The following is a 27,438-nucleotide window of genomic DNA, read 5'->3' on the forward strand; positions in this document are numbered from 1 at the left end:
CTTTCTTCTTCACGCTGGCCATGCTTGAAGGCTGATGAGACAAAGGCTGACAGAGAAGCTTACTGGAGGAAACCTACTTCATTGAGAGGTTCTCAGCCTGGACATGAATATGTTGGTCCACCTCTGGCTTCTCTGTGGTCTGATCACTGCTGTGACCCCTCAAAATGTCAACCAACAAGCCCAAAATTTTCTAGAACAGTTTAACAGGATGGCAGAAAATATCAGCTACGAGAGCTCCATTGCCTCATGGAACTACAACACGAACATCACTGAGGAGAATGCCAAGAAAATGGTAAGTGCTCCATCCCATGGGTTTTACTGTTGTCTTAGGAATCTGACAGCTACTTTCTGGTTTATTCTGGTGTTCCACCAAGCTTGGCTGAAATTAGAGTGTTACTTGATATCTGTGGTTTAGTTTGAGGGGGGTAGAGGGGCTTGCTTTAACATAGCAATGCCTCACTGGATGTGCCGGGGCCACTACCAGCCTCTACAGCCTTGGGTTGGTACCTGGACTGCCTTTGCACTGCACAGGGATGGCTGGAGCCTGGGCTTGTCCCTAGCCATCACTTGGAGTCACCCCAGTGAGTGGAGGGAAAAGGCAAGGATGCTCTGCATGTTCGTTCCCAAAATATGTGTTGAATGGAGAGAGATGTGACTGAATTTACGCCGGGCTTTTTACTGGCACAGCCAACGCTCTCTCTTCTCTGGTCCTGAAATTGTTTTGCTTTTCAGTGAATATGCAAACATTTTCTGAATGTAGGTATTCTATTAAATTTTTGCTGATGGGTTTATATGGTGGTCCACACCAGTTATCCAGTGGGGGACTTTTCCCCCTGCCTCCATCACAGTCAGGGCTGTTGCTATGCTACCTGGAGGTATTAAACTGGGAAAAATGAATCGAGATCATCGACTACCAATTGCCAGCAGTGGAGTTTGTAGTACAGTGGTCTAGTATATGGGTTTGAAAGTCAATTTCTATCTGCAGGAAGGACCATGGCATTTATACCTATACTGTCTTGCAAAACAGTTCTTGCTTCTCAACACTAGCCTCTGGTTTTCCCAGACAACAGGAGCTCTAGGCAAGAACAGGGCTTTTTGAGAGCAGGCATCTATGGCCTGACTGTTTACTGATATTGCCATGCCTCAGCCCAGCATCTTGTGAGCTCAGACCCTCTCAAAATGCACAAAAACACCTTGAATTTTGTAGCTGTGTGTATTTTAAAGTTAACTCAAGCTTTAGAGAAAAGAATTTAGGGCATAAAAATGAAGCTGAACACTGTACATCTATTTTTGCGTAATGGCTTGTCTTCCACTTTGTGGTCATATAGCTTAATTGAAACATGGTTTAATTATCATATTTCTTAATTAAAGCAAGGAGACTGGTTGCTGGAAGAAATTCAAATGACTAATCATTGTCAATCTGGAATGCTTTCCAAGGCACCAGGTGCTTAAACTGTAACGTTTCCAAACACATAAAATGAAAGCCTCATATAGTATTTCCAGCATTAATGAGATGATAATAAAATACATGAGAAGATACCAGCAATAAGAACCAATTAGTCCATTGCTCAGAGAGAATGTTTTCTCTTGCTTGGTCTCTTCAGCAGCACTGGTAAGAAACCCACTGATTCCTCTTTTCCTTTTCTGCTGGAAGAGAGTTAATGAATACTGTCCCTTCTGGCTCCTTTCCATCCATTTTCCTTGTAAATCATGTCACAAACCCTATAACTATTCCTCTGAGTTACCAACCAGTTCCTCTAATTGTGGAAATATAAGACAGCAAGTTAACTTCTTTCCTCTGGCTTTTGTAGCCAAAGAGCCCCCCCTTCTGCCCCGCCACTCCTAAGGCACCTCTCTGTCCCTGCTTAGGAGGAGCTCAGGAACACATTTTCACAGTGATGCTCTTCCTCTGGGTGCTTATCAAGCTCTTGCCCACTTAGCTTTGCATGCTCCCATGAAAGGGAGAGTTTGGAAAATCTCCCAGTGGTGGCTGCTGTCCTGCAGAAGGGCTGCATGGACAGGGGAGATGCAGGGACAGGACTGCCAAGGGCTTTCATCTGCCACTGCTTCTCTCTGCTGGAGCCTAGAGCAGGTACAGTGGGTACTGCACACACGGCACGCCTGGGGTTGGACAGCCCGGGCAGAGCCCTGGCAAAAGCCTTGGCCTTGCTGTGTGTTTGTACAGGGGTGAAAGGTGACTGAAAGAGCTCTTCAGGCACAGTATGACATTTGTGTTTCCTGATTCCTCAGAAGGGAGGGACAGGTGTTACAGGTGCCCTCTCCACAACCTGGGAAGCATCGGTAATAAGCACAATCAATTAAAATGTCTGAAGGACCCAGGTCAATCAGTGCTGTTCTTGTTGCCATTTGGAATGGGTGCTGATGTGCTAAACTGTGTACAAATACACTAGAAAAAGGTGAATAAGACATTCCCAAATCCAAATAATGCTCTTATGGTGCTACTTTGTGCACTGAAATGTGGGAGTTTCACATGTATGTGCATAATTGCAGCAGTGGTAAAAGCAATCTCATAAAATATTGAGGTTTTGCATGCCCAATTTAGGCAATTGCCTAGAGCCTCCTATGCCCAAGTATAAAATAAAAGAAAATTTATTTATCAATATTTCAGAAGAAAGTGATATTTGAATAATGAAAAGAGTCAGTATCAATATCTTCTGCTGTTGCTGTTGGCTGCTTCTCTGCCACTGCTACTGCAGCAAAAATAGGAAGTGACATCTGTGTTACTGACCTGTTTGTGCCCTTTCTTGTTTCCTCGCAGGTGGGCAAAGAAAAGCACTAAAGGAAGAATAGGTGGTGATTTAGAGTAGCAGGGAACACAGAAAAGTGACACTGGATCAATTATAACAAGCAAGGTGTGAGGAGACAGTCATGATTTTTGTTATTTCCAAAGAAAAGTGGTTATCTGGATGTGTGAGTAAAACAAGGTCAAAAAGCTCTCCAGCCATTTCACTGTGCAATGCAAGTGCTCCATCCGCAATCCACAAGTGTTCTCTACAAATGAAGTTCTCTACAGAAGTAATATTTTTGCCCACTGAGTACATTGGGCTGCTGCACTCTTTGGGAGGGAATAATTCAGGGTTTGTTTGAACCCCTTGCAGAACGAGGCAAGTGCCAAGTGGTCTGCATTTTACGACGAGGCCTCTGGGAACGCCAGCAGCTTCCCAGTAGACAGCATTGACGATAACCTCATCAAGCTCCAGATCCAGATTCTCCAGGACAGAGGATCATCTGTGCTGTCACCAGAAAAATATAACAGAGTAAGTTGCTGAATGTACCTCATTTATGTTGGGTGAGTTGAGCTGCCTCCCACAACACCCTCAAGTGAGAGCATGGTGCTGTTGCCACTCTGCTTGTCTTGCAATGATGCTGTGTGTGATAGGGAAGTGTACCTGTTCTAGGTGTTTGTAGGAATACAGGACTGGAAGGGGGGGGTCTAGCCTAGGAAGCTGATTGCCATTCAAGTCAGCAGTTTTGCCATCGAATGAATTTCAAGCACACGCACACACGAGTGTGCCTCAGAGTTGTCCTTGCACAAATGACAGGATTAGTCATAAGAGAAAAAAAAGACCTATGGTAAGTTCTTGGTGAAGTCCAGACCTAGGGCAATGAAGAGAAAGAGATGGGTGAAAGGACATCCATTGAGTGAAAAAGGTGCATGTGGTGCATTATCAAACTGTGAAAAAGAGAGGATGTTTTGTTGCAGTGGGCACCTTGGGATGCCTGAAACTGGGGAGGGTTGGTGACCTCCTTCCACAGAAAGCCACTGAAGGCCAACAAGATTTAGCAAGACTCATAACGAGATTTGACATTTGCACTGGCAAGTTCATGTAAGAGGCAGGTGCATAGATAATGACTATTTGTGAAATTGGAGTGAGCAGCTATGCAGACTCAAAAGGGATTTATAGCCAATCATAACCAAACACTTGAGAGTCAAATTAGTTTCATTTTGCTGGAGATCGAATTGAAACATAGCATTGAGTCATGGGAACCTACAGTCCGGGATCCTACAATCCTAATTATTGAAGGATCCGTAGATTTTTCTGCTAAGTGCTAGCAGTGCTAACCACCATAGAAGAAAAACAGTGGATTGGCTGAATCTCTTGTATCTCCAAATGAGATGTGTTTCTCAAAAGACACATTACGTTGGCAGGAATGCTGACAGTTTATACAAACTTATATTTATTTTGGAGCACAACAGTGCACTGGTGGTAATGCTGTCTCAGTTGAGGAGGTATTTTCTTCAGTACCCTCCCTGTTCAGATATTTAGAGTTTCCTAGATAATGGCCTTTGAGGCTGAAGTTGTTGATTCTTTCTTGAAAAGTGACTTTTTGTAGAGTCTGATGGGATTCCATAGAAATATTTAGGTATTCTTCACTGATACAAAAATTTCCCTGGGCACCATTTTAATGCTGACAGAGATAAAGTCAGAGCTAATCACTAACTACCCCTCCCACTGACAGCTGTTTATAGTTCTGATTTAGAGCTCTAAATGAAAAATTGCATAGTCCTAAAGGAAAAGCTGAAAGTGGTACATATATTTCTTGAGGCATGAAAACATGAAAACATTAAAATAAACCCAAAAAAGCAAAGCTACATAGCATAGGTTCTGAGGTGATTTCAGGTGGGTTTTGGCCTTCAGCTGAGCCAAGACATGAGCCATAACTTCTCTGTGATGATGTATAAGCAGATCTATGCAATCAGTGTGATGTGACATTAAAACCACAAGCAACAGTCAGCCTGGCAGCATCTGCAGAAGGGGCCCTTTTGCTGCCATTCAAAGCCATGATCTCCCTAGGAAGTTAATGTGGGTTCATGCTTATGGAACCACATTGCTAAACTTTTATTGTTTTATTGCTGCTGTGTATTTATAGCTTTCCTGTGACAGTCAGTGCTCATTAAATCCAGCGATCTGTTTGACTGGATATTCAGAACCTGTAGGTTACATCATATATTTGGGAGATTATCTGTCTTCTCCAGCTAGGTCTGGTTCACTAATGCATTTAGGCAAATTCTTTCATTAAAATCTACTGAGCTTAAACATATTCCTCAATGCTAAGCTGGTGGGTGAAGTGTTGAATCAAGCTCTTAAGGAATTAGCATAATTGGCTGTTATTTTGCACAGAGTGGGTTTCTAACAGACTGTCTTGCATCTAACTTGCAGCTGGGCACTGTGCTAAGTACAATGAGTACCATCTACAGTACTGGGACCGTCTGTAAAATCAATGATCCATCTGAGTGTTTGGTGCTGGAACCAGGTACGGTACTAACCACTGCCCCTACTGTGTCCTTTACCCTGAGGGTGCACAAAGAGAAAGCCCAAGGGTGGCTCCTGACTGCAAGAGGACAGGCAGTAATTTCAATAGATATATCCTGCTATCTAAAGCTTAGTCATAATTTAATTGCACCTTGCAGTTCAGGGAACTCCAGTGGGCCTGCTGCCCACGAGACATACTGTTGCTCCTTGTAGTAGACAAAATTTGGAGAGGGCTGCTCAGTTTGTTTGGCAGCCTGCCTGTCACCTGGGGTTTGCCTACATCACAGAAAATTTAATTTTTTTCCCCTGCAATCAATGCTATGTTGAGGCCAGTCCCAAGAACTCTACCAACTCAAAGGAGGGCAACGCAGAGAGAGCATTTAAGACACTCATGATCTGCTCCATGCTTCTTAAAAAGAAGGGAAAAACCTTAAATGAGAGAAGGATACAATAAAATAATGGGATATTTCAGTATATCAAACACAAAGTGCTTTCTTCTCAGTTCATGACATTTCTTTCACTTGGGTTCATTTGCCTGCTGTGAAAGAAAAAATCTGTTTTTTTAAGGCCCAGTACTTATTTTTCATTCTGACAGGTCTGGATGCTATTATGGCTGACAGCACTGATTATCATGAGAGACTGTGGGCCTGGGAAGGCTGGAGAGCTGATGTTGGCAGGATGATGAGACCATTATACGAAGAGTATGTTGAGCTTGAAAACGAGGTTGCGAAGCTTAATAGTAAGTAATTTTTTTTTTTAATAATTTCTGTTTTCCATAAACTAGCAAACATACTGCAGTCTTGCACAATTTGCCCAGGAATTCAAAACTCATACATAATTTGCACATAATTTGCTCTTGGTATGCACGTCCCAAAGTAGGACGCAATGCTGACAGATGCCATTGACCACATCAGAGGTTTCTTACCAGCCTGGAACACCAGACACCTTTTTGTTGGCACCCTTCTTTGTGGCACTTTTTCCAAAGGCCATAACGTATCAGTGCCCTTCATTACATACTGTCTTACCCAGAACTACACTGCTTGTAACTTATGGCTAAGCATACTTGATTTGAACAACTTCTGAGTGCTGTTGAGTTTTGGGAACATCTCCTCTTTCCTATGGGCCTTGACCTTCTTTCTGGAGCCACAATCATTGGTAGCATTTATAAGCATTATTCCTGAGCTGGAATGATCAGATTTGGTAGGCCTGGGCCAGCATATGCAGCTGGGTGTTTAAAAAGGATTTTGGACTAAGTGTGCTTCCAGTCTGAGATCTCCACACAAATCATAGGAAACTGTCTTTTCAAGGAACAATGGCAGGTGGCTGCTAATTTTCTTTTGGGGTCTTCTAAGATACCTTCTGAAGTGGCTACATCATCTGTCTTTTGGACAAACTGCAGCTGTATCACCTGCTTTCCTATACTCCTTGTGTTGCAAAACTTGTCAAGATGGAGCTAGAGACAAGGGATAAGAAAATATAGTCCAAATAGTTAGACAGGGAAAAACCCCAAATATTAAGAAATGGTCATTATGACTTTCCTTCATACCACTAAGGAAGAAACTTCAGCAATGAGCCACTTCTACTCCAGGCTTGATAGAGCTCTGTGGACTGGAAGATTTAGTGGAACTGGGAGCTCAATTTCAGTTGTGGTATCTCCATCTGTCCTGGTGGATTAGTTGCTGGAAGAGGAGGCCCATATTTAATGTTCCCCAGCCTATACCTTTGGTGAGAACAAACCCCTTGATATCCAGCCTGAGCAGAGGCTGTTGTCCCTCAGGAGCTTCAGTCAGGAGTGATGATTTCCTCTGACCTCCATCTCCAGATGGAATGACCCTAATTAGCAGAAAACCATGACTGCAATTTCTGAATTTCTTGGAAACCTCCCATACCTGCATGTTCATGGGACAGAGCCTCAGGGAGCTCTCTACTTCCTGCTAGACCCAAACTATCTTGCACTTTGCCTTTTTGCTTTGGGGGAAGGCTGCAGGTCACCATGGGATCAGAAGGGAGCTGCAGACCTAAGCAGTGCCACATGTGGTGTCCTGATGTGATACATCCATGCTTTGCAGATTATTCTGACTATGGAGATTACTGGAGAGCAAATTATGAAGCCAGTTTTCCAAGAGGTTATGAATACAGCCGTGACCAGCTGATAGAAGATGTGGAGAAGACATTTGAGCAGGTAGAGGCAGAAGAAGCTCTCACCTGGGTTGTGTTTTGAAATGGTGGGCTCAGATGTTGATGTTATGAAAAATGATGAGACCACCTCTAAACTGGCTGATTGCAGTCTACCTGGGTTTAACAGATGTTGGGAGACACACATGAGATTTTTATCTCTGCAGCCATTCTAGGACCAGCTTGGTCCCCTTGGGCTGCATTGTCCCCGAAGGCTGAGAGAGGGAGCTCTGTAAGTCTGTGTCTCTCATCCAGGTAGGGCCCATGGCAGGAGGTATGTCTCCTGTGGGGTAGATGGCATCCTTGATACTCTGCATTTAAAGTTAGCAATGCTCCCTTCCTCATACCTGAACATGACTTCTGGGGCTAGGATCTGGACTCAGTGCTTGAGCCCTGAGGCAGGGGGCAAAGCTCAGCTGCAGGTTTGGGGTGCACTTATCTGCCAGGACAATTTTGTCAGAGGCATCTTCAAGGCTTTCTGTTTAGGAGTGATGAGTGGCAAAGTGAAAATAATTAGTTTCCTTCTCCTTCTCTGCCCCCAGATAAAACCTCTGTACCAGCAGCTGCATGCCTACGTGAGACACCACCTGGAGCGAGTGTACGGCCCCAAGCTCATCAGCTCCACAGGATGCCTCCCTGCTCACTTGCTGGGTATGTCAACATGTCCATGTCACGCAAGCCTGACTTTATACTCAGGACAGCCACCTTCGAGGCATGAGGGAAGAGAGTAATTTGATTGTTTAATCACGATAGTAGCAAAAAGGTTACAGATAAGAGAAGGGGAGAGGAGAAATGGAGAAATTCCTGGCAGAGATGACACGAGTGCTTAGCAGCAGAGGCAGGAAGAGAAGGCAAGTTGTCCTCATCCTCACCAGAGCTGGCAACACACAGCTCAGAACTCTAGCATTGGGCTGGGGCATTTCCCTCCCCTTTGCAGCACTGGTCATCCTTAGAAATGAGAGTTTCAGAGAGAGTTGTTTTTCCTTTCAAATCTTAAACTCCCGCATTTCACGACTTTGCTTTCAAAGCATGCAGCATCAAGCTGCTGTAATTGTTGTGTACTTGAATATAGCACGGGAATCACATAGACTAACAACGTGGATGTTCAGTTCTGAAACTATATTGTACAAGAATATCTGACATTGGGTAATAAAAGCATCTTTGATGTGAGTTTGACCTATGCATGACTTCCCAGAACTGCTCCCCTCCACATCTGGATCAGACCAGTTTAGATATATAGAAATCACTATTTATGACACTGCACAATTTATAGAGCTGTCTGGCACTTTTGGACAATACATAATAAATAATTGAAAGTATTTCTATGTTTCTCTCTTTTTATGAAGGTGATATGTGGGGTAGGTTTTGGACAAATCTGTATGCCTTGACTGTTCCCTATCCAGCCAAACCCAACATTGACGTAACTGATGCAATGGTTCAAAAGGTAAGACATGCATTTATGCATTGCATTGTGTAACAAATCTAGACAGTATAAAAATTATGCACCAAGTGTCAGCTGCTCTCTAGAAAACCCTGGCTTCCCTCAGGCAGACACACTGCCAACAAAACATTGCTTTCTGCATCCTTTTTTTGCTTTTCACCTTAATGTGTTTATGCATTTTTCACTGTACCTTTCCCCTTAGCTGTTCTCTTTTTTCCTACACCCAAGGCTCCAAGTCTATTTTCCTCTGAGACATCTATCCATTAAGAGATATATTTTGAACATATAAATATTTCAGGACTCCTGGAGTTGGCCAGTATCAAATATGACCTTTGCCAGTCATTACCATAATAAAATAGTTTGTACATCACAGTTTGTTTCATTTTTGTCAGTCTTGTTTATTTGCATACATCTAGGAAACTGCAATGCTGCCTGTTATCTTTTGATAACTGCATAGCACCATAAGGTCTGTGTTTGAGATCTGTAGTGCTAAAAGCTGCGATGGCACCTTTACCAGACCAAGAATAGGGGTGAAGACAACTCTCTTCAGTCTTACCTAAGCTTCACTTCTTTTAAAAAATAAACAATGATAGGTGGAATTTGATTTTTGAAATGTGCTTATTCACCTGGAATCTAACCTTCTGTCATAGGGAGCACTCCATGCAGATGTTATGCTGATAAAAGAAAAGAAACAGCTAAAGGTGATTCATTAGCAGTTTGCACAAGTCTGCATCATTCTCACCTCTATTTTATGCTGCTGATCCCCCGTCAAAAATCTGTATCTGTTGAAGTATCACCACAAGGAGGGGCAAAGGCTGAGCTCATCCTTGTTGGTTGATGTCCCCAGTTAAGAATTCTCATCCACCTGAGCTGTTTGCCACCTAGATCTCTGTGAAAGCTAAAGTCCAGTAAATGCAGAGCTTCTGATATGTAGGATAATAAAACTGCTGAATGGCAAAAATATCTTGGGCATTACCACACAGTCACAATCTGATAAGCAACTCCCACAGACACATTTGCCAGGTTTTATAGTTCTGGCTGAAATCTGTCATGCTCGTCTTCTGGGAATGTAGCTCCACTCCCTCAAACGAGTTGACCCAAGTTGACCAAGTTGACTGAAGTGGCTGAAGGGTCAGATCCCAGATCTGGCATGCTACTGACAGGAATGTCTTTCTTATCTTACCTTATCTTTTATTGAGAACTTCTCTGGTCTGGGTCAGGTGCTATCAGCTGAACCTCTGAGTGTAGAAACCTATTTTGTTCTCAGGGAAAACACTTAATTCCAGTTCCAAGCAGAATTTCCAGAAGTACCAAAGGCAGACACTACTATCTTACTCTCAGTAAACCAGGTGCTGATCTGAAGTTCCTGGGAGATAAAGTCAGCTGCCCTGCATTAAGGAGGCCATTGGGAACAGGCTCCATGAAGAAGCAGTGGGTATTGGTGGCATTTTCTCTTTCAGGGATGGAATGCAAATAAAATATTCCAAGCCGCTGAGGCCTTCTTCACCTCCGTTGGCCTTTATAACATGACTGAGGGCTTCTGGACAAACTCTATGCTCACAGAGCCGACTGATGGCAGGAAGGTTGTCTGCCACCCAACAGCATGGGATCTGGGGAATAACGATTACAGGTACTGAAATTGCTATGATCCCCTTTTATACCATCTCCTAGAATAAACATATTTTCACTAAAGGTGCAACATTCTGGTTTAAGTTATAATTTCTCCTACTTTATTTTTTTTCTGGTTGATAAGAGGGGAAAGGAAGACAAGATCCTGTAGGACTGTTAACTTTTCTGTGTAACTTTTTCCATGAAGGTCTAAGAACTACTCTCAAATTTTAGCTGAGAAGTGACTATTATTTATATGATTTAGAGAAATAATGACTATATTCTAGGGCTTAAGGAATAAGCATAAAAGCAGGTGCTTGTGGATACCAGTGAGATTTGCAGACAACTGCATATTCTGCATCAATGGCACCAGGTCCCTGGGTAACGAGAAAATCTCCTGAGGGCCCACTGTCATTCTTTAGCAGAGAGATCCAGTTTCATAAAAATCCATCAATCTCTTCCATGTTTGGGAAAGGAGAAGGATGACAAGTCCCCACACAATGAAGTTTTTTGGCAGGAATTCTGTCCCCTCTTGCAGTCCCCACAGTTACCAGGGAAAGAGCCTGGTCCCCAGCAAAGCCTTAGTGAAAGTCATCAGCCTCACACCTTAGCACTCTGGGGAAGGTGAAAAGAAACCCGATTTGGAAGAAATTCCTTTATTAAAAAGTACCTACAAGAGGATGAAGTAGCAGGAGTCACCAACACACAGGGTTTTTCACACTACTATCTCCCTAAGATTGGTGGTGCTTACTCATTCCCACACACACAGTGAGTTTATTGCTAGGTTTCAGGAAGCAGCTGCTTTCTCACAAAACAGCGATTTTCTCTTACTCTCTGCACAATTTCAAGGTGACTGAAGGTGTTCTGCTGAGTTCCCCTCAAAGTCTCACTCTTGCAGGAGGAACTGCACTGCATAGCAGGAGGTAGCAGCCCAGGTTTTGTGAGGGGCAAGGGGCATTAGCAAGCTCTGGAGAGGCTTTGCCCCATGGCTGTGGCAGACAGGGCTGAGGCAGCCACTGCCTAGGCTACTGTCTCTCTAACCACAAGCACTTTGTTCCGGTGTGCAGGATCAAGATGTGCACCAAAGTGACCATGGATGACTTCCTGACTGCACACCATGAGATGGGCCACATCGAGTACGACATGGCATACTCTGCACAGCCCTACCTGCTGAGAAGCGGTGCCAACGAGGGCTTCCATGAAGCAGTAGGGGAAATTATGTCACTTTCTGCAGCCACTCCTGAGCACTTGAAATCTCTTGATCTCCTAGAGCCAACCTTCCAAGAGGATGAAGGTAAATAAATGCATAAATATTATGTATTTAAATGAAAGGACTTGCAGGCCTTATTATGCCTGTGAACTCAGCAATCAGCTGAGAAGCTTCTGAAAATCTTACTACACTAATTTGCCAAAAATACTATTTTTTCCCCAAATCACATTGTAGAGCAAGGATCATGGCTTTACAATGATACTACATAATTCAGAAACAAATAGTTAGCACTTCATTATCTTCGATACTGAATTCGTCCTTAAATCTTCATAGTTCATTTAGATGAGTCTCCACAACACTTTTCAATTTTTGTTGCATGAATCCGTACATATCTCTATCAAGGTATGTATTTAGCAGTTCAAATGAAACTGCAACCTTGAGATTTACATCTCCCATTTGAGTGAATATTGAGTGATAACATATGTCAGCTCTTGTTATAATGCAGTTTGTCTGGCTTCCCTGAGTATTGCCTTAGAATGAGGATGTACATTTTTGACATTTTTAGATGTCTTCAACTCAAAATTCCCCAGAGCCTGGGAAGGCTCTCAGTGAAGGATAATGAAATGCAAATGCCAAAGGCCAAGGTTATTTAAGAGGTTGGGTGAAAGAAAGAGGGATAAAACTGCATACAATACGTAAGGATTTTACCTTATGTTTTTTCAGTTGTATTCTTCCTTCCATGTTTTCTTTAGTGAAAATCTGTGATTCAAACAAGATGTAAGCATTAGCTGTAAAAGGAAGCAACTTTAGCCATCAAATCAGATACTAATTGTTACCATAACCATTACCTTAACTGCTTCTCTCTTCAGAAACTGAAATCAACTTTCTGCTCAAGCAAGCACTAACAATTGTTGGAACAATGCCTTTTACTTACATGCTTGAGAAGTGGAGGTGGATGGTGTTTAGGGGTGACATTACAAAGGAGGAATGGACAAAACGGTGGTGGGAGATGAAGTAAGTTTGTGAAACAAAGAGGATTTTTTTCAAATGAACCTGCAAAACCAACCCTTCATAGTTACTCAACATATTGAGGAGTTTGTGCCCCCATAGGGCAGGATCTGTTTTTCTGGGTGTTTCTACAAATCTCTGTAGAGTGCCAGCTAGAAACACCCAGTGTGGTTCACACAATATCTCACAAGCCACGTATCCCCATTATGACTGTGTACAGCCCCAGGCCATTTACCTTGCCTCTCAAAATACTTTCCCCACCATTTTTAACGTCAGTTTCCTGATAAACACAGCACACGGGATGTTCCAGATCAACACTGCTGTCCCCCTGATTCATGCCCCAAGACATCTTTGTAGCTTAAGTACTTAAGTACAGCCCTTCCCTAAGTCTCATTGGTCATGTGTTCTGGTGTGCTCCCCACATCTTCAAGGACAAGTGGAAAGTGAAGTTCATCACACTTGCCAGCCTCAGAAGCATGCAGATCTCAATCTACCAACTATCTGTGCACACTTCTTTGCTTTGTGTTTCCTCCCCACTGTCTAGTGGGTTTGGAGACAAATTGTCTGAAAGGTTCCAGACTGATTCTTTCCTTTCTTATATATTAAGATCCCAGCTTTATTTGTCAAGAAAATACAGTTCCCTTGGCAAATAACATCCAAAAGTGCATTATCAGATTACGCCCACCAGTCAATCTATTTTCACCACCTTGGAGCTCAAGATTTAAAAGTAGTTTGATTCAGACTACATTTTGGAATTTCCCAGGTTGGTTATAATATGGGGACAGAAAAAGACGAAGAAACCAAACAAGCCCCACACTGAAAATGGAGCTTGCCCTCTGACATGAACATGAACACTAAGCCTCTGTCAGCAAACAGAATCTATAATAAAACTTGATATATGCAAGCTTCCTGACCTACTGTAAAAATCAATCAGCTTCAATGTATTCAAAAGTAGCAGAGATGTCAGATAAACAGAGAATGATAAATTGTTCAGGGAAGCTTATCACATCTGTTGCAGTGGCACCGCAAAGCTCTGCTGGAACAAGAACTTGAAATATGAGCTTACAGAACATATTTCCATGAAAGCTTACTACCATTTTCAGAACTTAGAGCATGGGTTTGTTTCTGTAGTGCTGCTCAGGAAACACACTTTTAGGAGAGGAAAATAAAGAGAAACCTCCTCTGCAGCCCAGTGGCACAGGAGGCCATCCACCTTTTGGGTCGCCCAGTCTCTGCATGCACTTACCCAGAGCAAAAACACAGGTCTCAACTTGGGATGGCCCAGGGCATGAGGTGTGTGTGTGAATCTCATCTTGTAGATTCTTTTATACCACTAATTTCTCCTGCACACCCTGCTATTATACAAATAATTTCCTTGCACTCTTAGTTTCAAAGCAGCTTCCTCTCTGTGGTCTCCAGCTGTGGACCAAAACTTGCTTGGGGTTACTGGAAGCTGTATGGAATTCTTCTGTTTGGAAATGAGAGAGGTGCCCATACATAACAGACAAAACAGAAGAAAAGCTGAGTTAGATTATTTTTCTTTATTGTCTCTTAACAAAAACCCTGTGTTTTTCCTTCATCCCCAGGAGACAAATAGTTGGTGTTGTGGAACCAGTCCCTCATGATGAAACCTATTGCGACCCTGCAGCACTGTTTCATGTGGCCAATGATTACTCCTTCATAAGGTAGTGCAATGTTTAATTCATTACTTAAATTCTGGCTACAGAACAAGCCCCAGCTACCTGAAACATCTACTGGAAAGTCTCAGGACTGAATCTTATTTTGTTTAAAGTCCAGACTGAAGGTCACTGATTTCAATGGAAGTGTTTCTGTGGACATCAAGGGCTGCTCCACAATAATCTCTGAGCAGTGAGGAGGCTGCTGAGCTTCTTGCTGAGCAGAGAAGCTTCATGCTGCCATCAAACCAGCAGAAACATTTCTGTATGAGGTGTTTACCTCTTGGGGAGTCACAGTGCTTTGTGTCACTTGGGCCATGCACATGCAGCCCTGAAGCAACTAACTCTGAACATCCCTCTGTGTCCCATCCATTACATTTTAGAGGGTTCAGCCAGAGTGGAGAGCTGGGCTTAAAAACCTTACTCTCTCCTGTTTTTTGTGGCAACAAACAGATCTGGGGCTCTTCTGCTGCACTTGATCATGGCATTTTGTTAGACTTGAGCAAGCTTAGCCTACAATATCAGCTGGCCTCTCTCCCTGCAGTGCAGCCCTCCACGTAGGAGTGATGGCTGACACAGCAGAGCTTCTCGAAGGCCAAGGGCCTGCGGGCTTCCTTGACAGACAACTAACAAAACCTGTGCCTCCCTTTTCCTTGCCCTTCCTTTAGGTATTACACCCGGACCATCTATCAGTTCCAGTTTCAGGAGGCACTTTGCAAGGCAGCTAACCATACTGGCCCTCTTCACAAATGTGATATAACCAACTCCACTGCAGCTGGTGAGAAGCTGAGGTAATGAAGCAAATTTCTCACACGTGTAAATCAGAGTATAACAAAGCCTAAGTCATCCTCGAAAGCTTCTAGAGTTAATGGGGTTGCATCAAGAATGAACCTAGCTTGGAAATTTAGCGTGTATTTGCTTAGTTCATTTGGGCAAGTTGACTAGATTTATGTACACTGATGTTCTAAACGTTGAAGGTTTAATTAGCTGTTAATGGAAATAAAATATTTTTATTAATAGGAATAATAGGAGAAAAGAGGGAATTCAGAAGCAAATAAGAAAATTTTTATAGTGATCACAGAGTATTTTGCTATTCTAGATGGAATGTGGCAATAACATATATTACCTCTCATTTCACATACACAGACAATTGCTGTCATTAGGCAGATCCAAGCCCTGGACTGAAGCACTGGAAAGTGTAACAGGAGAGAAATACATGAATGCAACACCTTTGCTCCACTACTTTGAACCTTTATATGAATGGCTGACAAAAAACAATTCTGGAAGATACATTGGTTGGAAAACAGACTGGGCTCCATGTACGTATGGCTTGTCAGTGATTTAAGGACTCTTGTTAGTCCTCACAACTCTTGATTAGCAAAGTCCCTCTCTCTTGTAGCTGTTGAAGGCTCTTCTCCATAGAGAAGAGGGTTATGGGAAGTACAAACCAAGCAGTAAGTTTTACTCACAGGAAAATGGACTGGCTTCCTCATGGCCAGAGCTGGAGAAGTCATCACGAGGTTTGTCAGAGCCCCGCCCAGTTTTCAGAAATTGAGGTGGATTTGGTTTTTTTTTTTGTCATAGAGGCAGCTCTCAGAGTGTGGGATGGCTGTACAAAAGGAAGAAAGATCAGAGGCTTGGACTTCTGTGGCACTTGCCTGAAAGCAGCGGGCCTGTTTGGTAGGGCTGGCAACCACTGGTCCTGGGAGCCAGCAGACCCTGACCTGGGGGAATAGGGACAAACCAGTGCCAAAAAATTAGTACTGTGTTTTTTTACTGTCATGTGTTAGTCAAAGATGGGAGCTCAAGGGGAGGAAAAGGAGAAAAATGCATTTTTCAGCCTATTGTGGAGACAATAATTGTTGAACCACTCAGGTTATATATGTGTAATCACTATCTGTACTTGAGAGTACCATAATTCTTACAATGCTGTGCTAGTCGCTAATGCTGGGATTCACCTAACCAGACATCAACATCTGCATCTAAGCTGTTCCTCCCCAGTGGTGGGAAATAGGAATTTTTCTTCTGTCTACCACAAAGCCAGGCTTGGGGACTGAACAGCTCACATGCATGTCTGCAGTAGTGGTAACTGAAAGGAAACAAGATCAATCCCACCAAGCTCTCTAGGAGAAGCAGGGGAGCCCATAAGGAAACTTTAGCCACCCCAGTGTTTCCCAGGGACAGACTTTCTGTTAATGCAGCTCTAACAAGGCCCTTGTTTCTTTTTAAACCAGATTCCAGTGATGCCATCAAAGTGCGCATCAGCCTGAAGTCAGCGCTGGGGGACCAGGCGGTGAGTGTGTTTGTGCTGTGGCTCCCTTCCCATTGCTCGGGCAACAGGGATGGTGTACTAATGGCTCTTGGAAAACAAGGCAGGATATAGCTGATCTTTGTGTCTGAAGAGTGGCATCATCTCAGGTGAAAACTTATCACATACAAGATGTCTTGTCTGAGTTTCTGGTCAAGGCTCCCTCTAGAATCAGTGAAGGGACTTTTTCCAGAAAGTGATCTCACCCATTTTAAGAGAGACATCTCAGCTAGATGAGTTACTCCATGGAGATACCAATCACAGTTATTCACCTGCTACAGGACAGGCCTGGAGGGCTAACATAGGGAAACCTGTAAGCCTGAAAAGGGCTGTGTTTTTCCCTGCTATGTTGATTTGTCTAATAAGGCCTCTACCTAATTTCTTCTAATATTAGTTATCGTGGCTATGGTGTCTGACTTCAGAAGTTATTCCAGCCGCTACTTCACATTTAATGTGGGGCTAAAGCAGAGGGGTTGATTACAACACTCTATTCTTAAATGCTCTTGACTTCAAACTAAAACACTGCTGTCAGCCTTTCTTTGTAGATTTTTCTTTGCCTGTTTGCTGTAATCTTTCTGGGCCCTGATATATTCGACTGCCTCCCTGCCCTCCAACCCCTTATGCAGAGACAGCTTTGTTATTGAGAGGGGGAGAGTGCAGTGCAGCTGCTTCTCTTTCAGATGAGAAGAAGGGCTTTCATTCCCAAGAGCTTGTCTGCTTTTCCCAATTATACCAGCTGGTCCAATAAAATGTATTAGAGCAACCAAAAAAACTCATCAAAGCCAAAGATGGCTTTTACAATTTTAACAGAGCATTGGCTTAGCCCATCTGCTTAACCCAGGCTGAAAATTTGCTCCTTATTCTAGCTGTTCCTTTATATGCTAATCTCAGGGAGGCAGTGTAGAAGGCTTAAGTGGAGACACTTCATTCCTCTTAAGAGCCATTTTCACCTTGCAGAAAATTAGTAATTTTCCAAGAATGAGTATGTCATCCAGCAGGTTATTTAGACCTGCGTGTTGGAACCTATTGCACTAACTAGGACACAATAACATGAGCTCATTTTTCATATGAATTGGTGCTCTTGCTTCTATCGCTCTCTCATATGTAAGCCCTACTGGAGTTTTATTGCTTCCTAGACTGCTGAGTTGAGTTAGATACAATTCAAAACTGATATCAACAGCATGAAAAGGTTCCATATTAAAAGACATTTATTACTCATTATGGTTAATGTTTAGCTTAATACCATTTTTATGCCTGCCTTTTGCCATCATAGTCTTTTGTTGTGCAATTGAGCAGCTGTAAAACAATCTCATACAGATTACTTAATTTGAATTCTTGTATGGACAGTAGGTTCGTAAGCTATGAAAAGCAAGCCATACATTTTCCTCTCAGAGCCTGTCCACATCACCAACTTGCAAAAAACCTTTTCCATTCCATTTCTTTCTGCCTCCTCATGATTTTCCCTTATGCTGGGCCCCTGGGGACATGACTGAATGCTGGTATGTCAGGAGCAGGTAGTGGTACATGCATGAACTGGCACAGAGAAAAGGCAGGGGGAATCTCGGTTAGGAATCTCAGCCCAGCTACACAGAGCAATATGTTTTGGCTGCTTTACATGGCTCACAGTGCACAGAAGCTGTGAACCCAGTGCAATCATTTGTCTAAGATGAATTTCGAGTTGCTTTGCACTGTCAGGGCAGTAGAAAGCACTCTGAGTATGCCGGTAAACCTATTTGTATTTCTGCTCTGGAGAGAGCAGAAAGGGAACCATTCCCCCCTTGAGCAGAGGCAGAGCTGCGCTGGGGCGGCTGCAGGGGAGCTGCAGCTCATGCAGGCAGTTCTGTGCCTCTCAGCTACAGATCTCGACCCTGGCTGCTACCAGCAGGAGAGTTTCAATAGCCCAAAGTTCTGGCAAATTAAGCATCCAGACTCATGGATGGGCTTAATGCCAGCTGTACCAGAGCGTGCGCTGCCGCAATTACCCTGCTAATTGTTTCCAGGCCGATGAGATTAGAGCTGCATCACTGGATCACCAGTGTAGCTGATGAGTCTGAAACACCCATGGCTTTGCTTCAGCTGGGGCTTTATGGAAGTGTCCTCCTAAAGGAACCTGCTACAGGATCCCCACTAAATCTCTTGGATTATGTCTTATTTAAAATAAAAGTTTCCAGGAGGATCAGTCCACCGACCATCAGTCCTGAAAACAGGACTCCTCTTCAAGCATTAATTCAAAATTCCCCACTGGATCAATGCCATACATGTGATTACATTGTAAAAGGCTGGCACACAAGACAGCATTAGGGAATGGAAAGCTGTCTGCCTGCAGGCATTTAGATGTATTTTACAATGAAAAATCCTTTTTGAATCAGAGGCCAGAGTTACACGGTCTTTCAAGTCACACGTGGGATATTGGAGGGAAAACAGTAGGAAAGAGCAGAGGCACTTGGCAGAGTTTCTTTCTCTCTGAAAGCAAAGCAGCTTCTGTAACAAACAGTGTAAGGTGTGTTTCTGAGATGCCTAGGGAAGGAGTGTGGATAGTTTTTACTCAAACACAGATCAGAAGCCAGCCAGGTACTTCCCATCCACACAGCCCATAATGTCTGGGCATAAATAGAAATTTGAGAAACCCCCACGACAGCATCATAGGCTGTTATGGTGAACAGTGCCAGCTGCCGGAGACAGCAGAGGTAACAAGAAGTGCTTCAGTGCAGGGCTGTGAAAGCAGGAGAAAGCCAGGGGCATTTGCCTGGCAAAGGTGACTCACAGCCTCAGCCCTTGCTGGTGGGAGCAGCCAGGGCTGGCACAGCCCTGCCCTCTGAATGCCACGGGGACTGCTCTGATTGCAGTGGCTTTGGGTCACCTGCACCTTTCTTTCCTGGTCCATGATCCTGCATGGACTGACAACACCAGGCTCTTTCTGCTCTTTCCTCCCTAGTATTTGTAGAATCACAGAACAGTTTCGGTTGTGAAGAACCTTTAAAGATCATCTAGTCCAGACCCCCTGCAATAAGCAGGGATATCTTCCATTAGATCAGGTTGCTCAGAGCCTCACCCAGACTGACCTTGAATGTTTCCAGGGACTGAGCATCCACCACCTCTCTGGGCAACCTGTCCCACTGCTTCACCTCCCTCACAGTAAAGAATTTCATCCAGTAACTAAATCAATTCTCTTTTAGTCTAAAAATCTTACTCCTTGTCCTATTGCAACAGACCCTACTAAAACGTTTATCCCTGTTTTTTTTATGTTTATACATATTTCTCTCTCTTCATTTTATATCAGTATCAAGAGGAGGATAGGATTGAAAACTGTAGCTGATTTTTATAAAGCCTGTTACAACAGAGCTGCCTTCTACCACACCTTCCTGAATGATACTTAATAAGGTCAGGAGCTGTGTAAAACTATCAATGACAGCATTTATAGGCATTCCTGCCCAGGTACCATAAACATAATCAAATCTAGGCCTTAGGGGGATAAAAAAAATTGCCACAATTTCAGTTGGGAATTTCCCCTTTGTGCACATTCACTGTTGCACAACAGACCAGGCTGAATTATCAGCTCCTGTGGTGGTTTTTGCCCCCTGTACAGCTCTTAGTTCCTGCTTCAGAGAAGCTATTTTTGACTTCCACTGCAAATAACTTTGGACTCATAAGGTAGGCCAGGAGAAGCCTGCACACAGGCAGTACATTTTTTATATCACCTATCTATTCTCCAGGGAAAAACAAGAAATTGGTGCCTGCTGCAGAAATACAGATGCAATGAATTTTTTTACCAGAACAAACCCTCCCAAAAAATCCCAGCTCATCAAGCAAATAAATGAGCCACCTTCGTATGACACCTCCACCCCAAAGATTCTCCTCCTTAAAAGAACAGAATAAAAGAATCTAAATTATGAAATCATTAGACTTCAAAGAGAATTCACAATATTTGTTAGGAATAGTGTTGCTCCTGACGCCTTTTCTCCTTGTAAGGCAGGGAGATGTGCTGGCACTGCAGCATCTTCAGCAACCCCATGTAAACTTACCAGAAATTACAGAAGGCCACCATGATGTCTGGCAGCAGGGATGCCTGCTTGGTTATTCTCCTGCAGAGAGCCAAGATTAACAGAGCTAAAGTGTTTGGGTAGGTTTCTGATGTGCTGTAATGGTACAAATAAATAATACTGAAGTGCATGCCAAGCCTTACAATTGCTATTTCTTTTTAGAATGATTTCTTAGTGTCAGATAACTTGCCGTCTCTGATGAATTTCTCTTGTGCTGTTTCTGCAGTATGAATGGGATGACAACGAGCTCTTCCTGTTCAAGTCATCCATCGCCTATGCCATGAGAAAATACTATGCAGATGTGATGAAAGAGAACGTTAACTTCCAGTGAGTGGCTTGCTTAATTATGCCAGCTATGTCTACATTGCTTCTGGTTCACTAAACAGCATGGACTGATGGAATTAATTGTGCCTTCTGTCAAATGTAAGGTGATAGCAAACAATGTCAAACACCAGCTGGTTGCAAAAGGCAAGATGCCAGCTTGGGTACATGGTGTCTTTTCGCTGAAGAGTCTGAAGTTTAGGAGTAATATGCTAAAGTTAGATAAGAAGGCTTTGACTCCCACGGTGTATCAGCAGTGCAGGTGAGCCTTGAGAATTTGTGCCCAACACCTGCATGGGAATATCAGGGAAGGTACATTGATTGGAAATAAAAATCTCTAGCAATGTATGTGTTTGATACTGGATATCCAAGAGGTTTTGGGCCAAGAAAAGATAAACTTGTTGATTAAAAAATACTAGAATTTGGTGCAGTTACTAATCTTATCTAGATTCAGTTACAAACACAAAATCTTTCACATGAAATTGATTTTGGTACGAAACCCAGTCCTTTTTATTAAGTATCTTCAAAAATTTCCAGAAGCTATCTACTTAAACTATTAGATATTATTCTATAGAACATCAGTCATGTAATATCTAGATATTACTTTATAGAACATCAGTCATGTTATATCTAGAATCTACTCCCAGAAGAAAATAAGGAAGAACACTTTTTTTTCCACTTGGTACTTCATAAATCACCTAATTCGTGAGACCAACCCCAAACACTTTCTGTTCTGCAGGTGATTATGTGCTGAGGAAAATTACACCAAGGATTATCTTAGGTATGGAGTAGATGCTCTCCAACTAAAGTTACAAATTAACACGTAGAAAAAGAAATTCTGTCAGGAAAATTGATTTCACTTCCTGGTTGATTTCACTAGAAAGTATTCCCTCAGCATAAACTAAGCCCCTGGTACTGCCAATCAAACACAACTGTTCACTTGCCTGAATTTAAAGCTAATGTATCTTAACAATGAAAGTAACCTTTCTCTTCTCTTCCTCCTTCAGGATTACAGACGTTCATGTTGGGGAACAAACACAAAGGATCTCTTTCTATCTGACTGTCAGCATGCCAGGTAACATCAGTGATACTGTGCCCAAAGCTGACGTGGAAAATGCCATCAGGTGAGATTTTCCTCTCTGGGAAAAAAAACCCCAACAAAACAACCAGACGAGAGGGGGGAAGGGGAAGCAGTGCTCAAGTCAGCTGAGACAGAAGGGATGACAAGAAAGTCAGTTATATAGTTAAAATAGAAATAGTGGGATGAGAGAAACTAGGATGAGAACTGTTATGATAGAAAGAAAACAGTCCATCTATCTGATGTGTCTTGGACAACAGCCAATGTAAAATGCTTCAGGGGGCATGTAAAATTGCCATAACACATCTCATTGCATCACACCTTGCTGGAAAATATCATTGCTCAAACTTTAACAGGAACTATGTTATATTCTGAAATACAGAATACAGTAGTGGTGTGTGCATGCACACGTGTTTTCTTCCTCTCAATAATGAAAATTCAGTGAAGGAATTATTGTTAGCAAGGACTCCAGAATAATGGTGTACTAGGACAGCCAGATGTATTTGATTATACAGAAGAGGTCAGAGCAGGAGCTAGTTCCCACTTACAGGCCAATGAACAGCTCTTTTATAGCACAGTGTGACACCACTGTAAGTCATTGCTATAAAAATGATAAGTAAAACTGTAACTCTGCAGATGAACGTGAATAATGTACAGTGGGAAATGAAGAGGGCACATATCTAAAAGCAGCAGCAACATGAAATGGAGTTGAGAAAGCAGTGAGACAAGTTGGTGAGCCAAGGAAGAAGAATATGCCTGTGAAAGTCACTGTCCAGTTAGCACTCAATAGCAGATGTGGAAGTTCGGGGAAAAACAGGGCACAGAAGATACACCAAGGAAAGGGTGTTTAGGGCAGTGAAAAACACAAGATTCAAAACTGCAGAAAACTGTAGGGGGGAAACAGGTAAAAAAATGTCAAAGCTGTGGTTTTATGTCACATATCTAAGACACTTTTGGATAGCCAAAAAACTTAGGGTAAAGAGAATGAAGAGCAAAATGCAAATAGAGAGGGAGACCACAAGGCTGTTTGCCTCATTTTGATAAATGTTAAGACTGAGTTTAAGAGTCCATACAGTGTCTGATCATGTCAGTGAAGCTGCAATAGGTTAAGGGTTTAAGTTACTGTGGTTGTCACTCACCACCCCATGCCAGAAGCAATATAGATTTAGCAGTACCTCCTGTGCATCCTTTTCAATTGAGCAGTTCAGAGGATGCTTGGCACACTAGAGATTTAGAAAACAACTGAAAACTTTCTTTTCTTCCAATAAGTGTGTGAAACTCTTTGAATTTGCATTTGATGGCAGGATGTCTCGGGGACGAATCAATGAGGCTTTCAGGTTGGATGATAACACGCTGGAGTTTGTGGGCATACTTCCAACCCTGGCCGCACCTTATGAACCACCAGTCACCATCTGGTTAATTGTATTTGGGGTGGTCATTGGTCTGGTTGTCATTGGAGTTATTGCCTTGATCATCACTGGCCAAAGAGATCGCAAAAAGTGAGTAATATATTTTGATACTACGATTATGACGACTGGGAGATGTCCCAATAATTGAATCATTGGGATTCTTACAAACTGGGCTGCCAAATCTAACTGAAACAAGCTAAAGAATGAAAGCTTATTATCCCTCTCCCATCAACAGGGATAGCTAAAGGTTCAGCCCCCTGCCTTTCACTGCACGACAGCTTTGGTAACTCAGTGCAATTCCCCCATCATGAGCAGTTTAACCAAGGCAGCTGGATGCTGTGGCCACAGGGAGCTGCAGGGTGGCCAGGCTTCTGCCAACCCTGCTGCAAGGTGGATGGGATGTCCTGCTGGGAACACAGTGCCTTCTCTAACAGCAAAGTTGTCCACATTCATCAGCACCTCCAGTTTTCTATAATCTTATTGCAGGCTGTCCAGTAATGTCATTTTCCTTAAATATTATTGCATTAGCAGGAATAAAGCTTGATTGGTTTTCATGTCTCTCCATTAATAGGGTTTCCAAGAACACAGTAGTTTTACTACAGTTCCTCTTTAAAGCCAACACAATTCTTTTTATATAAATATTCCCAGTTAAACACAGTATTATTGACACTGGGGGTTGATTGTGGGTATTCAGAAGGACTTGAACAGAACAGAGACCTCTACTATAAAATGAATTTTCCTTACAGGAGAGCAAGAGAAAGTAGAGTTGAAGCAGGATCAAACCCTGAAGCAGTGAACCCTTATGCTGAAGAGGGAAAAAGCAACCTGGGCTTTGAGCCATCTGAAGAGACACAAACATCATTTTGAAAGATGTGGGTACACTAAGGGTTTCTGTTTTTTTTTCATTTCACTTTTAACAATAGTGCCTAGCAAAGGACTAAAACACTATGGGATATCTTCAAACATAATGTCTTCTGGTTGACCATTAATCTACTGATTCATGGCCAGTAGCAACTAAATCTGCTGTTTATGTGGTAACTAGAAAACATGCAAAAGTTGAAGATATATATGTCTTGTGGCTTTTCTATGAATTATGTACATAACATTACACACTCTTCGTGCTGCTTTTCATAAGTGTGCCAACTTCTCCTTGTTTCCTCTGTAATGAGATATGACAGCTTGGAAGTATATGGCTGTATAGAGATCAATACACACATGAAAATAACTCATATACTCCTGAGGAACATCTTGATCTTTCCAGATGGAGACCTCAAAAGTGGATCTGATAGGCAGTGAGGAAAAGAAAACCACCTGACCACCAGAAGAACTTTAGTGATAAAGAACTCAATTTGATATGAAATAACTGCAATTTTTGCACCTTCAAGAAATCCGTATCAATGCAAAATGGATACTGGATGAAGACTAACAAGTACTGGAACTTTATTAGGAAGTTGTAACATAAATTATTTTTCTAACTGTTTGCTTGATAAGTATTGTAGAGACCAAATAGCCCATGCTCCCTCAGAAAAAAAAAAAGTTAAAATATCGCTGCGTTATGTTGTCATTAAAAATGGAATAAAACTCCTTAATACTATATGATCAAATTTGTTGGTTTTTCTTTCTATATATTAGTCATTGCCTTCACTGCTACAAATACTGCATTACAAATGCTGCATACAACAAATACAACTGTGCTGTTACATACAAGGGGAAGTAGATTCAGGTTTGGGATGTTGTGATTGCACATGAAAAATAAAACCTGTTCACAAGGAGGACAGTGCAGCGCTTGAACAGGTTGCCTCTTCTATTCTCTAGGAGAGGTTGTAGGATCTCCACATTTAGAAGTGTTTAGAGATCAGGTCGAAAAATGTATGGCTGATGGAGCAGTGAGGATAATCCCACTGCAAGGGAGCAATTTGGCTAGATGACCTCCAGAGGACCCTTTTACTCAGGTTTTTTATGATTCTAAGTCTAAGGTCCCATACCATAGCTGCCACCTTGCCTATATGTTTTTTCTGGACACACCAGTGTGACTGAAAGTCACAAGGATGTGATAGTCCTGGATTGTGACAAAGAGCCAGTAGCAAACATGAACCTGCGCGAAAAATGTCCAGCAAATGCAGGGACTCCTAAAATCATGGGCCTCCAACATGATCAGAATCTGCAGAAAGCAGTCAAATATATATCTAAAAACATACAGTTGGACTATACAGGACCACAAAACACTATCATAATGCTCCGCATTCATTTCCTGTTTGAGACAAGACCCTTAAATGAAGCAGTTCAAAATAGTAGGCAGATGATACTGATTAACTGCAAACTAGACAGGAATGCAAAGGAATGAAAATACTTTTTATTTTAAGTTGACTACCTATACCACATATTCTATTGCCTTAATAACCCCAAACCTTAGTCCTTTAGCTGAACTTTTGAGATAACTAATTCAAGTCTATGTGGTCTTCCTTCCTACCTACTGTGCAGTAACACAAAAAGGGAATGGCAAAGCCTGAAACAATCAAATAATGCAATTAGTCATGCCATCCATCTTCAGATTGGTTGTTAAGATTAACTTTTCCATTATGACAAAGCCTTCATATCAATCCAATTAATTTTAAAAGTTGTGTTATGAATCAAAAAACACCATTCACAATTGTCAACATATAAAGCCACTAAAAAAATACAGTGGGATGTTGGAAGAACATAAATAAAAAGACAGCATTTATATGAAAAAGGTCAGCTACGTGCATTAGCCCCACCCACAGCTCACACCCTCTGTGATAGGGGCTCCCTCTGTCTCCTACTTTCTCTGTGTCTGCACTCCTTCTTAACCCTTTCTCTGGGTCAGCACTCCCTGACCCAGCCTGGTCCTCAGGCAGCATCATACCATGCCCTATCTCTCCCTCCTGCATAGCCTCCCGTGGCCCCCAGGCCTGCATAGATTCCCACAGTCATTTGCATGACCCCAAATGCTGCTTTGCCTCAAACACACACAGCTCCCCACGTAGACAAGGATGTGCTGTCCGAGCCATCTTCCAGTGCTGGGACCAGGCAGTGCCAGCAAGCACAGTTAGCTCTAGCTGGCCAGAGACCTTCATTTCTTTCTCCCCTTTCCCCCTGTGTCTGCCCCCTGGATTTCTTACTCCTTAGGTTCAGGTGAGCTTGAACCAGAGCTGCAGAGGGGTCCCTGCTAGGGCTGGGCCAGCTCCACCAGGGAAAGGGCAAGCAGGCACCACTTGGACTCTAAGAGACACTGCATGCTGAACTAGCTCAAATATAAGAAGAGAGAAAAGGATTATTTTTTTCAGAGCTTACTTTATTTTAAACCTTCTTTATTTTATACATATTAGAGCAGCGTTTTACAGCTCTCTGTGTCTAAATGCCTCTGTCATAATTATGTAGCTTCAGATGTATCTGGTATCTCTAGATTTGCTGAAGTTAGCACTAATTTTTGTACTGCTATGCACATTTGAAAGTTAGGTGTTCTTATTTAAATGCTAACATGAGGAGCCGAATTTCAGATCCTCAGTAGTAAAATATTTGGCTAAGCAATTATATTAATAGCATTTTCAGTTATCTTCAAATTTTTGCTCTTCAGGTTTTATAGCGATCAGCAAATTTACCGTTTACTATTGCAATGACTATTTTTCTCTTTTACCTGTAGCAGAAAGCAATAACACTCTAGTAGATGCCACATATGTTGCTAAATTGCAAATATCCTTGATATGTAGCTCAGAGTGAATTCCAAATCAAATGTACACCCTGAGGGCCAAAACTAAAGTCAATAATACTGGTGAGAAAACAGATATAATATTTCACCAGTGGTAATTTCTAAGTAATTGAAAGTGAGACTATATCTATTTATGTCGCTGTCACTTGCAGCAGTTCTAA

The 27,438-nt window shown here is 42.4% G+C and overlaps 1 protein-coding gene across 1 annotated transcript; it reads left to right on the forward strand.

Moving 5' to 3' along the window:
- Positions 1-103: 103 nt before the first annotated feature.
- On the forward strand, positions 104-25,131 carry ACE2 (angiotensin I converting enzyme 2). The gene is made up of 19 exons (XM_018084005.2): positions 104-292; positions 3,120-3,278; positions 5,184-5,277; positions 5,872-6,015; positions 7,346-7,458; positions 7,994-8,102; positions 8,798-8,895; positions 10,353-10,522; positions 11,568-11,794; positions 12,580-12,724; positions 14,305-14,403; positions 15,063-15,185; positions 15,541-15,713; positions 16,629-16,687; positions 20,969-21,069; positions 22,071-22,187; positions 23,446-23,640; positions 24,297-24,422; positions 24,812-25,131. The coding sequence occupies exons 1-18, from the start codon at positions 104-106 to the stop codon at positions 24,415-24,417; spliced, it is 2,436 nt and encodes an 811-aa protein (XP_017939494.2). The 3' UTR covers positions 24,418-24,422; positions 24,812-25,131.
- Positions 25,132-27,438: the final 2,307 nt, after the last annotated feature.

The sequence above is a fragment of the Manacus vitellinus genome, unplaced genomic scaffold, assembly GCF_001715985.3.
Source record: "Manacus vitellinus isolate BGI_N305 unplaced genomic scaffold, ASM171598v3 scaffold_7_pilon, whole genome shotgun sequence".
Classification (NCBI taxonomy): domain Eukaryota; kingdom Metazoa; phylum Chordata; class Aves; order Passeriformes; family Pipridae; genus Manacus; species Manacus vitellinus.

Excerpts from the sequence above, each read along its gene's own strand:
- ACE2 (XM_018084005.2), top strand. The coding sequence starts at position 104 with ATGAATATGTTGGTCCACCTCTGGCTTCTCTGTGGTCTGATCACTGCT. Across the intron at positions 7,459-7,993 it reads TGGAGAAGACATTTGAGCAG|ATAAAACCTCTGTACCAGCA; the intron begins GTAGAGGCAGAA and ends CTCTGCCCCCAG. Across the intron at positions 10,523-11,567 it reads CTGGGGAATAACGATTACAG|GATCAAGATGTGCACCAAAG; the intron begins GTACTGAAATTG and ends TCCGGTGTGCAG.